The sequence below is a fragment of the Mizuhopecten yessoensis genome, unplaced genomic scaffold (genome assembly GCF_002113885.1).
Source record: "Mizuhopecten yessoensis strain PY_sf001 unplaced genomic scaffold, ASM211388v2 scaffold11145, whole genome shotgun sequence".
Lineage (NCBI taxonomy): Eukaryota > Metazoa > Mollusca > Bivalvia > Pectinida > Pectinidae > Mizuhopecten > Mizuhopecten yessoensis.
Window position 1 is genome coordinate 749,877 of NW_018408902.1, and position 14,127 is coordinate 764,003.

Below are 14,127 nucleotides of genomic sequence, written 5' to 3' on the forward strand. Positions count from 1 at the left end.
TACATCTGACCAATATCCCCCAGACAGATCAATGAAAAAAGCAACCAACATCATAAATGTCTCAAAAAACAGCCAGCTTCCACACTTCTGTCATTATAACTATGAAAGTGATACGCTGACAGCAAAAGCGATACACTGACAGCTTTAGAATTTTAAATATTGAGAATATTTTTAGAAAATTGTTTTCAAAAAATATGAATCACCAATGCTCTTTTAACTAAGATTCAAAATAACTTAAGATCATTACGCCATTTTACTCTATACAGAAATGATTTAAAAAAATCATTACGCCACTTTCCATAGTTAACATTTAACCGTAAAATCTTTGAATATGAGATCTCTATTTGCATTCAAAACTGAAAAAAGAAAACTTAATAAAACAAAATTAAAACAATGTTGATCCATCTACAACACTTACGAGCTTGCAGCAGTACGGTGTTCCAGAGAATAATTATGAAGGGCGATACCGCCCTAACTAACTCCTGTTACACAGACCTTCATTAAAGGGACAGGACAAGTACCAACCCTACCACAACAGGAAGTGCCTACTACACTCAATCGACACAAAACATATCTACTATACCAGCCTCTGCGGTCTCTCACTCGGACAGACAGACAGCCTTGTTTGGTGTTACAAAGGTTCAATGTTAAAGATTTACAAACTACGTAATTTACAGAGCCTCTCTTCCATATACAGACCAAGACGGATGCTTGCTCTCTCATCAGCACGCGCTGTTTACTGTTCTTTGTCCCTTACAGTATACTTATAACTCCTCTGTGGTCAAACACTAACCACAAGATGACATTGTCACACGTCTCCTTCGAGATTGTCCACACGAAAATAGCCCCTACACTAATTGAAGAAACAATGCGAAATTATGCAAGGAAACCATGTAGCTATCTTAAGGCTCTATTGAATACCTATCTAATTAATACACAACCATAAAAGGAGTCACACTTAACAAAACGGCACGTGTTCATGTGGTGTTTACAATAAATGACACAAGTTCTCTTACTTATAACAAAAAACAACATGTTTAAGTAATACTTATAGCATGAAGACTTATGTAGAAGTTGTTGTTATGATGAAAAGACACGTGTACAAGTCTTACTAAGACACATGCACAAGTCTTACTAAGACACATGCACAAGTCTTACTAAGACACATGCACAAGTCTTATTGATATGTAAAAGTCTTAGTTATTTCATTTAGAAACGGTACAAGTCGTAATTATAACATAAAGTTACCCATACAAGCTAGTCTTACCTATATAACATAAAGACAGGTAAAAGTCTTAGTTATTTCATTTAGAAACGGTACAAGTCGTAATTATAATATATTTACATGTGTACATCATATTTATAACACAACGAAACATGTACAAGTCTTACTTATAACATAAAGTTACCCATACAAGTTAGTCTTACCTATATAACATAAAGACATGTAAAAGTCTTAATTTTTCATTAAGACATATGTTCAAGTCCTCATTATTACGTAAAGACACGTGTACAAGTCGTAGTTATAATATATTGACATGTGTACATCATATTCATAAAACAACGAAACATGTACAAATCGTACTAATAACATAAAGACACATCTTCACAGGACAACACAAGACACTTATCTCCTTTTTCTTTGGCGGACGTGTGAAGAATGGGAGCGACATTTTGGTCATCATCACTTTGGTCAAGGTAAGGATGACCATGACGGACAGCATCAGTAGCAGCAGGAAGACAAACAACACCACCACCATGTCTGCTTCCTTTGTTACCTACACACCACTGTTGTTATGGCAATACCACCTTCTATCACGGAATTCTTTCCAACAATATCACAGCCATATTTTGGTTTTGAAAATTTTCCTTTGGTAAATTAGTTCTGCAGATAACCATTGAATAATTTCCAATAATACCACAATAATATCCGTACTTTTTTTCGTAACAATTAGATTCGATTGGTAAACTAAATTCCGTCATTCAATCTGGAATTATTTCCAACAAACCACAACCATATCTTTGACTTTTTTTATGATAGAATTATCTCCATCAAAACCATCAACAGTACACATATGGCATTTTTCCTTTTTAATTTTACACAGATGTTCCTTTGGCAAAAAAAAGTCCACAGTTTCCATTGAAATGTTTCTAAATGACTTCACTGTTTCTGTGTGTCTTAAATACAAATGTTCTATGGCACATGATGTTCCAATATTTATCAGTAAATTGTTTCCAACAAGCTATAAGTCTATAAGCAATGACAAAGCTCCTCAGCACTGCGATGTGAGCGGTGCCTGCGACAAGGCTGAGCCCCAACTGTTTCCAAGGCCTGGAGGAGCAGCCAACGCCTGCACTAGACCATTGCAGGCAATCGTCAATCACCACAACAAAACCTATACCAGCCCGATAATTCCTGAAAACGCAGGAAACAGGCTAATCCTCATGGCTGTTGAATCATTAAGCATTCTCTCAGAGATACAAAGCCAAATTAAAATTCCATTAGATATTACCTCGGACCAGCCGTTCAATTTCTGATCAACTTAACTTACTTCAATCAAAATTAATTTTGGTTTGATAAATACAGAAACAGAAGTCAAAAAGCTAACATATTTGTGATTAAATTTTCACAATCCGACAAAAGGGAAAATTATCAATCAATTCAAAAATAAGAAAGAAGTGTGAACATTGATACAATATGTATGTGAATTGAAACAAATCACAGGGCTGCTCAGGCCTACAACTACTAAGCCCAGGTAAATTTTGATCTTCACCTTGACAGAATCAGAATGGAACAAAGGCGCTAATCAAGCAGGATCTCCTCAGATGTTGATCTGTCTGAGGCGATGTATTGAACCTTCACAGACATCTGGATTTCTTTCTCCGATGTAGATCTCACTGTCAGGCGATGTATTGAACAATCTCTCCACATTAAAAACCTCCCGGCTATGATACCATCTTTCCTTCAAAATATACAGGCACAATGGCCGTCTGGGAAACATCCCCCGAACACACAATATCTTCTCAATTATTTCTCCTCAAAACAGTAGCAGCGTTTAAAGACGCGAGTCTATGTTAAGTGATCTTGACCTCCGCACTTGACCTTTTTTTTTATCAAATCCTTCTGCTACAAATTTTATCACACTGATTACAAAACCATGGAGGAAACAAACTTGATATTTTACGTATCAGTGAAGTTTTAATGAGCCTCCAATTTCTATTCAAAACATTTTTCAGGTGCAATTCACTTTGTGGAGTAACTTCACGGTAAAATCATTCTCTTCAAATTAAAGAGAAAATTTTATGATGTATTTTATTTTAGTCTTTTGGAAGATTTCCCCTAATTTCTGAGATAAACATTACCTTAAACTTCTTATAACTATGTAAGTTATATAAATCTGTAGTCTGTAAAATCATCAAGAATATGCAGCCATAAAAAAAAGGTAAAATCAAAATATCTATTCTCCTATTTAGCTACTGAATGACCTGTCTGATCCTTAATTATTTCATGTATTATAAATGAACTAATGTATTAACAATGAAATACTTCTAATTTGAAAATTGATTGATTAGCAAGAGCTAATGTATCTACAGGTGATGACAAATCTCAAGGGCCACCTTAAGTTGGAGAGTTCCAAACTTATGTGATGAATCTCCAAAAAAGAAAATTTCTATTTTTTTTAGACATTTTCTCACTTGGAGTGGTTTGCCTATTTACTAAAGCAAAGAGCTAATAAGAAAGAAATATATTCATCCTAATTTCCTTTTTCACACCAAACATCTGGCTACAGGGGTCTTAACCCTGCATGGTTCTGTAGATTAAACAGCAGTGAGATTATCCAATGCCTTCTGTAAAACATTGTGGTAATACGTTTCACATACTTGCCAACCCTCCCTATTTAGGAAGGAGACTCCTGGTTTTGGACCCTTAAATTTAGTATTTTCAACCAGTGAATTTGCTTAACTGTTCTTATATTCTAAGATCTAATTATTTCATCGCAAAGAACAACTTATAATATGCCATTTTAAAGGGTTATTTTGTCTCTGGGGAGTTTGTGTTTAATTTTTGAGCGTGCAGAATCTCCCCAGTGAGATTATCCAATGCCTTCTGTAAAACATTGTGGTAATACGTTTCACATACTTGCCAACCCTCCCTATTTAGGAAGGAGACTCCTTGTTTTGGACCCTTAAATTTAGTATTTTCAACCAGTGAATTTGCTTAACTGTTCTTATATTCTAAGATCTAATTATTTCATTGCAAAGAACAACTTATAATATGCCATTTTAAAGGGTTATTTTGTCTCTATGTTACACACATTTTATTTGTGTTTAATTTTTGAGCGTGCAGAATCTCCCCCATGGAAATTTTAAAAAGTTGGCGAGTATGGTTTCAGTAATATGACTGGAAATGCTAACAAAATAATCCAACTCCCCAAAAAAGGTCTGTAACCTTTAATCACTATCTTCCCTCATGAAAAAAAATTGCTGAATTTTGCTGAATTTTGCTGAGGATTTGCTGAACTGTTGCTGAAAATTTGCTGAAACTAAAATTGGATGCTGAACCATTGCTTACACAGTTTCTACAGATGCTGAATTTTGTACATAAAATAAATCTAACAGTAATGCCCGGAGCCTCTCCCCTTAAGTGACATCTCACCGAAATGTCACATCCACACACAAAGCATCATGACATCTGACCTAAAGCATTGGCCAGATGCTGGAAAGATAATATTAGCATCTTATAAGTCAAGGAGAACACAGTATGTTGTGATTGTGTCAGCACTGTAAGAGACCAGGATCTGTATGTTGAATATGATCAGCCTGCGGCCCCAGTGTTAACATTGTGGAATAGGATCGGCCTGCAGCCCCAGTGTTAACATTGTGGAATAGGATCAGCCTGCAGCCCCACTGTTAACATTGTGGAATAGGATCAGCCTCCAGCCCCAGTGTTAACATTGTGGATGCTAAATCCAAATATTGTCAGCACAGGTTCAAACCCTAATGACTATTTTTACTTCTTCCAAATTTGGTGTAGTTTCCAGGGACATACATTACTGAACTCCAAGATTCTTTGCTACAAGCTGTTTCCAAATGCTGCCTACAAGATGACTTTCCAAATCTTCACCTTTATTATAAATGTCATTCTAAATTAGAACCTGGCTTCCAACCTTTTCACTGCTAGTGTTAATGTCATTCTACACCTCTGTAAGCACTTCCAAATCTTTATTAATGATCTCCATGCTCTTAGCATAAAAAACCCAGGTCCCTCCTTGATCACTTTACCACGGCTAATGGAAACCTGTCTATATACAGCCAGACTTCTCTACCTCAGATTCTGTTTGTGCCCTATAATTCATTTACAGCCATCTTCCTGCTGTCTGATGGGACATGGAAACAAATTCTAGACTATATTTGGCACACTCGGCTGAAAAAAGACGCCACTTTTTTCTTCATTTCTGTTTCAAATATTTTTTTAAAGATTAAATTATTACCCACATTATTTTTCCTTCACAACTAGACACATATATATCTAGTATTTTTGGAGTAATTCTCTTTGGCTTTTTTATTACATACACTGTCACGGAGACAGCGTGACTTGAGCATGTTTGTCACAAGAAACCATTCCAGTAGAGTAAAGCAAAGTAGTGCTGGCTCCGACACCATTAGTGTTTGACAGAGTGCTAGTAGACATATGTCGGGAGCTTATCTGTGTTGGACCTTAAGACAGGATCTTATTGAAATAATGGTATGTTGCAATGTAAATGTTGGGGTGATTCCTGGTGGTAAGGACCTTACTGAAATAACAGTATGGCGAATGTTAACGTTTGGGCGATTCCTGGTAGAAATGCTGCTCATCCGCTGTCACTAATACTTTAGGCTATATGGTACCTTAATGGGAACCAGCATTTCATTTCTAAAGAATTTTTACACTTTGACAACTGCAAAATGTTGACCTGAGCTAAGTAAATAATTCAATGATAAATTCAAAAATTAATATATGGCTCAAGTTATTTGGAATTTGTTGAAACACCCATATTTTTAAGCAAGGGAAATAACTCAAACACAAAATTGGATATTGTGTAAAGTACATTTATGTCTATTAATCATTTGTATGTCTGTATGTGAAATACAAATTACAGTCAGAGCACTTTAAATCTGAACTAACGAAGAAACATCTTTATGTTACAGTATATCTGTATTAGAAACACATATACAGGAGTGATTGTAGAATGTGTTCACGTAATATAAAACTTGTGCACTCAGGAATACTAGATGCTCTGTTCGAAATTAAAGTACATAAAACTGATCAATGCTTAAAATGCTAGCTAATACATCTTGTGTTCCCACTTCATCCTGTAATGCACTAGAAACAATCACCATAACCCGACATTAAATCGGAATACCATGCGACAATTATTAACGCTAAGAATTAATAAAAACAGCAGGAAAGCTGGAGAGCTATCCAATCCATTGTATTTCTATTGCCAGTACTGGTAATCACAATCAATGGCATATTTCCTGGCGTAAAACAGAACTCCATAACCATACGAATCTTCAAACACACCGTCTCTCAGAAAGATGATTTACTGGAACACTAATAATTCCCCAGGTCAATAATTCTTTCCAAATTTTATATAAATACCCAGATCATTACCTCGAAGAATGCCAATATCTTCTAGATTGATGATAACAGAAAAAAACATTGAAGATACATAATTCAATCAAAGCCTTCTTCGAAAGCCAAGTACATGTAATTAAATTTTATGTTTAATGTATCAAATTCTTCTGAAAAATTCATCAAATAAAAATTGAAAAAAATTCACACACAGCATATATGAATTTCCTCAATAGGAATATTTGATTTTCAGTGGCCCATACCTCATGATAACCTGTCGATAATAGGATTAATATTCTGCACTGGAGGATTCCCTGACGAGTATATTCCATGGCAAGGCCAAATGTGGATGGAGCACCAGCTACACGTGTGTGTAATTACGTGGACCAGAAGGCCCTGTAAGTCTCATTAGTAGCTTGTCAGACATACCCAGCCCCCACATCAGGTGAAACCTATGTTTCAGGAAAATCTAACTTAATAAAGCTTGTCCAGGAAACACAGGAAGACAGGTCCCAGACCAAGGTCAAGGTTGCTCACCTGTCAGACACGAGGATAAAACTGGCCTGAAGATGACAGGTGTACATTACACCAATATAAAACATACCTACAAACCTTTTTCTCATACCTGTTTGATTTCTAACTGAAAATAGGTCATGACCTCGATAAACATGTGTTCACAGGTGAGAGAAATAACATCTATTTAGGTCAAATGTCAGAATGGGTAACAGAAATAAGAACACTTTAATTTGGCTGAACGTGGAGGTCCAGCTGGTATAAGGAGATGCTGTATCAGACATATATAGAGTGTAATGAAGGGCCCATTCTAAAACACATCTGCATTGGATATATATAAATTATACCAAGGTCAACAAAGTAAAACCCTCACTCCCAACTGTATACATTTGTTTAACACACTGTATCTATGTAGATTATCATCTTAAATGATAATCTATAATGGAGACTGTCACAATAGATTTGTTTAGGGTATTACAATCCTTATTTATGCTCAATATGTGATTGTGCTAGTGCTTTTCTGTTAAAGATTTATTATTGTAAGGTGCAAAAGATATTAGTTAACCAATAAACTGATCAGCACTTTTACCATGACTCCCTTACCAGAACCTTCTCATGTTGACCAGGCCATCGAGGTCATCTTAAGAGATGACAACACCTGGTGGACACCTTGGGCCTGTTCTTTTATGCAGAACAACTAGCTGGTATGCTCGTTTTTAAATGTAACATTTTTGGGTTTAAAACCTGACGGACCTGCAAAAGTTTATGCAGGCCTTGCAAGGCTTGGTAAAGGCTTGCCAGAAAGCAGCATCAGATTTATACTGGGTCCGACTTTATTTCATAAACGAACAACTCTGGTCTAACCGTTTGGACAGCGATATATGAAAACGACCGTTGACTCCTAAACCAGGACCCGTATTCATGAAACCAGTGCATGCTCACACTCCGATTCGGTTCTCAATCACAAGTTTCTTGTTCAGGTGATAAATTGATTAATTTTTACATTTTGTCACTGTCTTGAAAGTATACACTTGACATTTCCACCGTGTCACAGGATTTAAGCAAATAACAAAAAAGTTGGTTTGAGCACAGCATGAGAATGGCTTCATCACAAGCCAAGGACCCTATATCCTGAAACTTACTTACAGTGTTCAGGTATTCAGAAGATAGTGACACCTGGTGGTGAATACCATCACTCCTAAACCATATAACCCCTGAATTGAACCATCTCATTTTTTTCCAGGAGATGGAGAACCTTGTAGTAAACATCCTGATCCCTAACCCATGACCCCAGACCAGGAGTGAACACCCTGACCTCACACACTCTCACCTTGTCAAGGAGATGGTAACAGCTGGCAGTGGACTCGATGCGTTCACGTATTTCCTCCAGTCTGCCTGTGAATAGTTGAAGATGTTTCTTTAAGGTACGGGCTAGTTCCTTGTACCCTGTCACTTCGTCAAAGTTGCCCGACTGGGCCAGCATGCTTGCCTCCTCCAGGAGGTCATTCCCCTTCTCTATGTGGGTCTGTAACATACAAAATGACATTGTAGTGACCTATTTACATTAAACCATACCCCCATACCTGTGACCTGTTACATCAAATAAGACAACAGTGACCTGTGTCAAAACATACACAGTATACATTGACCATACATACAGGTCTACACACTAGTTACATTGAACTACTGTATACCGGAAATTCTTTGCTGCAGTTTAACTTCCAATCTCCATAATGAAGGCGAGTATCCATTACAGCGAATGTAAGTAAACCAAATAATTCACAGTGAAATTAACACTGCAATCCCAGTATACAAGTGACCTAGTAATAGTGTTATAGTCTGCAATCCCAGTATACAAGTGACCTAGTAATAGTATTATAGCCTGCAATCCCAGTATACAAGTGACCAAGTAACAGTATTATAGTCTGCAATCCCAGTATACAAGTGACCTAGTAATAGTGTTATAGCCTGCAAGCAAACTAAAAACTTCTTCCTTACGACTATCCACTAGTTGTAAAGAGTAACACCATACACAATGAAAAATAAATTACATATAGTAAACTACTGCACACATACTTACAAGGTTTCACTGAAATCTATTACACACTTTAAAAGAAGTAGTCTGGGCAAACTTGTGGCGAGATAGACAATTTGATTCCACCAATTACGTATACATCCTACCCCCACTGCATGATGGTATAATAAATCACTTGAAGTGTTATGTTAAATCACATTTACACTGTATTACAAAGCATGCTAAACAAAATTTGAAACGTAGGTACAGAAAAAATAGAGTCACCGGTACATACAAATTCATTGCAATCACTCTTTTACTTTTGGAAAAGATGTCTGGACAAGTTTTTTTGATAAATATAAAGGGGCATAATCCCTTAAAAGGACGGGAAACTAAACTTAGAACACAGGTTTAAGTACGATACATGATATACTGATCATGTATGTAAAGTTTTATTCAAACCAGTATGTTAGTTTAAGATTACTTGTCCTGGTAAAACTGTGAGTTAAAGGGGCATAACTCTCTGGAACAAATTTCAGCTATAATTTGTAAAGAAGCATACAAACTTAAACTTAGCGTATAACATAGTTATAACGTATAAGGTAGCATACAACCTAAACTCTGGCACAAATCACGAGTAAAAAGTGTAAGGTAGTATCCACCCTTAAGCTAAAATCTCTGGTTAAGTTGACAAAGTCATGAACTGATGAGCCTAGACCAGAAATTCATAAATCCGTAAATCTAGCAGGATATCAATTCTGCCGATGAGATCATGACTAGGTAAATACTAAACTTATCATTTTACTAAAACACCAATGCTGTGTATATTTTCTCTGCAGACGTACAGTTATACAAATGTATGAGTCATTTATGCCCAATGTTTTATCCTCCTTACACAGATAAGTGTATGTTGTACTAACAGCTCCATTGCCCTAACGGATATACAGGAGGAATAAAAGTGACACGCTGGAGGGGTCACATACCTCATGTCAGAAACAAGGTGATTCAATTATTAAACCAATCCCTGCTGGTTACTAAGAAAGATTTAGAGCATTTTCTGCACAAACAAGTAGGTGCATTATCTGGTAACCATTGGTTCAAATTAAACCCAGCAGGTTTTTAGTGTTAATGACCTCCTACTGTCATTCAGTTCTCAAAACCTCAGTATGACTTTAGCCCTTGCTACTGTTCAATGACTAAACAGCTAAAATGTTGTTACATGTAATACAAATTATTTTCAAAGTATGATTTTTGAGATAAAACTTTTACATTTCCAGTGTTCAGATAATCATTTTGAATCTGAATACATTAAGTTTGAACTCTGAATTTCAAAAGATTTTGAAAATGCTATACTACATGACGATATTAATTCATTAACAGATCATTGAATAAATTTGGATTTGAACAACTTGACCCATGTGTTGCATTGGTTATGTCAAACATGCAGACAAGGTTCTAAAACAATTAAGATACAAGTCAACTTTGATGAAGCACAGACTGCTGTCAATGTTGCAATGTCAGATTTCCTTGGATGTGTTGAACTCCTGGAGAATGACACACATCCATACGTACCCACAACGAAGTCAGTCTGTCTGTTACAACATTCCTGTCAGTGACAGGACACTGCCACCTCAGATCATCCTCGGTGTCCGAGAATAATAAAAGACCTTAAATTGACATCAAATAAGCCATTGTCCTTCAAATCCTCCTATTTCTGATACAGTGTCAGGAGATCGTAACAGTTACTAAGGCAAAATGAAACCAGTCAACGCCTATGGTCAGCTCTCATCAGTGGTCACTTCACATCCCTAGATCAGTGGCCGTGTTCATTGGTCATTCAATGCACGGTCAGTGATTGCAGCCAGCTCGAACCATCTCCTTAACACTGGACCCTGGGGTCATTTACCCACATATCGATTTTTTTATCATAAAACACAAATTGATTTCCATAGCAACCTACCTAAAGTTGAGTTGGTGTGGAGCGTCTGTCACCATAAATGGTTCATTACAAGTAAGAGTTTGATTGAGAAAAACATTTTGTTCTTGCCATTAATTTGTTACCACGACAATCAAACAGCCTGCCTCGTGTGGAAATCAGATTTGAGGAGACAAACAAATCTGTCTCTCTGTCTCACACAGTTAATGAACTATTGGTGACTGCTGATTAATTCAGTTAGAATTAATTAGTTTGAATTCCATTTATCTAAAGTTTTTTTAACTGGTCAAAAACTGTTCTATAAAATTCACTAATTGGGTAGAAACCACTGTATATGTGTTGCCAGTTGCCACCTCCAGCCGTGTATGTTACATTGACCATGTTAATGTGGATACAGCACCATCATTATCCTTGACCATCCTCAATGTTCTAGTGACTACCAATGTCCAAACAACAACCACAGAGCTACACAATTATTATATCGCTAGTTTTAAGGTTTTGTGTTGAGGTCAATGGGCTGGCATCATATATAACCCTTTTTTTCATAACTCATCTCTGATTACCTCCCCCTGAGTGATGGCGAGGAAACATGCCAATATAAACATACACATTATAAAACACAACTGTGCTAAGGCCACAGAGACACCAGCCCCAGCTGGTAAAGATGTCTAGAGCATTTTATATCTTTTGATCCCTGGTGGGCTGGTAGACTTCTAAACAGGGCATTATGTATCACCGACTGAGGCCATTGATGAACTTTCCTATCTTTACTGTTAAATGTACAGATAATGAATAAAAAAATCAATTCAGAAAATATATATCTTAACCCTTTGCCACAAAATTTAAATGGAAGTCACATTTAAAATGAATTAAGTAACCAGTCTGAGAAGGAGCTGAGAACCTCTCGGAAGAGATGACACTTAAGCCTACTGCTGTGTCAACGCAAAGCCACCCTAACAGACATTGCTTAAAACAAAAGGTTCAAATCCAGCCACCCTACACGGGTATTGCTCCAGACCAATAGAGTCTCCTATAGAAGGCAGACCAAAGACTACCTGTAAAATTGATCCCCTGATATCGACTGATGATCCCACCGATATATTTTTCAGTTTGGAAATACCATTCCATTCCCACCCCAACCTTAGTACCCAGTGAAAGTCAATAATCAGACCTGCACTAATAGAGCTTGGTAAAAACAAGTCAACTTGTAGATTGTGATTTTCTTTTTAAGTGGCGATGATTACTGTTTCTTCAACTGAATCTTTTCTATAGTTACCACAAACAAATATGAATAAACAGTTTTGAATTAAAATAAGACATGGAAAAACAACTGGATAACTAGGGTAGATTCTGAGATGTGTAAAAAACACCAGCACCAGACTGTTTGCACCCTTTGCTGAAATAGTCATCAAATCGAATTTCAATTTCAATTTATTTAACATCGTAACGTTTACAAACATTTTTGTCGTTCATATCTACATTAATATTTTTCAATCTCTTCACATGAATATGCTTCCGACATATTCCAAATGAAATTATTTGAGATACAAAAATTCCATTTGAAATATTTTAGAAACCAAAATTCCATTTGAAAACCAAAATTCCATTTGAAATTATTTAGATACCAAAATTCCATTAAGTGGAAACTGTCAGAGGTCTACTGTAAATCTTTGTCATAGCTCTGAAGTCAGTGTCTTTATTGGAACCAACAGTTACAGAAATAACACATAATCCTGTAATTCCTTAGAAATGGAAGCATGTTCTGTAGAGAATGGAGTATAAGGTCAAGGTCATCAACAGGTCATGCCAAGGTCAATGTCCAGATGTATCATGTCTTGTCAGCTTGATATGTTCTGTTAAAACTTTGGAGTTCTATTTTTAACTTTGAATAATACAAATTAACTTTTAGCTTGAATAATTATGAAATTAACTAAGATCTTACTTTTTACCTGATGTATCATTAAGCTGTATCAGTAAGCCTGCTAAATTCCGTTCACACAGAACAAACACCAAACAAACCACAGACTGCCAACTAGTCCCTTTCACAGACCATAAAGCTGTGCAGATTCTAGACAGACAGGTGTAACACATCAGCACACCTGTAGTCTTACATGTCTCCGGAAGAATTCTGTATGGTTACCGATAACAGCAGAAAATCATCTTGATCCCGAAATGACTTCCCACACAAATATAATATCTTATCTGTATACTATAACACTCCTATCTTTGTAAACATTGCTGGGATATTTCAGTAACAAACACAAACTCAACAGTAGTGATGTTTCTATCTGGTCAGTCCAGCGACCCGGGATATTTAATGATATATTGAAACTCTTGTTTAGTCACACAACTTATTATTTTATTCCCTAATGTGACACATGGTCACAATTGTCACAATTCAACATTTAATTCACAGTAGTCTGTGAGTTTTGTGTAAAAAGTAATTCAGGAATCACAACCTAAATGTTAGTACCCTTGAACTCTTTCACATGATGATTGTAAATCTGTCTAACCACTGAATACAGGTAAAGTTATATATTTACAATAAGGCAATAAAGATGTTTAGAACAAAGTCTATTGAAGAGATAAATCATTCTAGGAATTTGAAAAGATAGCAAATCATTTAGGATGATTCAACATAACCTCATTCTGAAGTAGTGTCCAATACTTGGGCCAAGTAGTCAAACAAGAGGCCCATGGGCCTTAACGGTCACCTGATATATTTATACAGAGAGTTGATTTTGTTTTTAACATAAACAGAAATATTATTCAAAGTGACAAAAAACAATAAAACCACCTTACTCAAAATCTAGCATACAGATTTCAGACTGAAAAGGATTTGAAACTAGCACCTCTGATTCTTAACAAGGAAAATGAAGAAATTTTAGCACACTGACTCCTTTGAGCCCCACCCTACAGCCCTTGGGGGTAGGGCTGGCTCAAAATTTTCAAAGTATCAAACTGTCAATTCAAGGTTATAATTCCAATCAAGTTATTAACATGTAATATTCAAAGTATCATTTGCCATTATAAACCATAATAAATTTT

General features: G+C 36.2%; 1 protein-coding gene across 6 annotated transcripts in view; it reads right to left on the minus strand.

Moving 5' to 3' along the window:
- LOC110466848 (puratrophin-1-like) overlaps positions 1-14,127 on the minus strand; it is a 107,870-nt gene that overhangs the window by 12,475 nt on the left and 81,268 nt on the right. For all 6 annotated transcript variants that reach the window (XM_021523636.1, XM_021523637.1, XM_021523638.1 and 3 more), the window contains one exon: positions 8,460-8,654. In XM_021523636.1, coding sequence (XP_021379311.1) covers positions 8,460-8,654 — 195 coding nt within the window. The remainder of the gene's footprint in view (positions 1-8,459; positions 8,655-14,127) is intronic.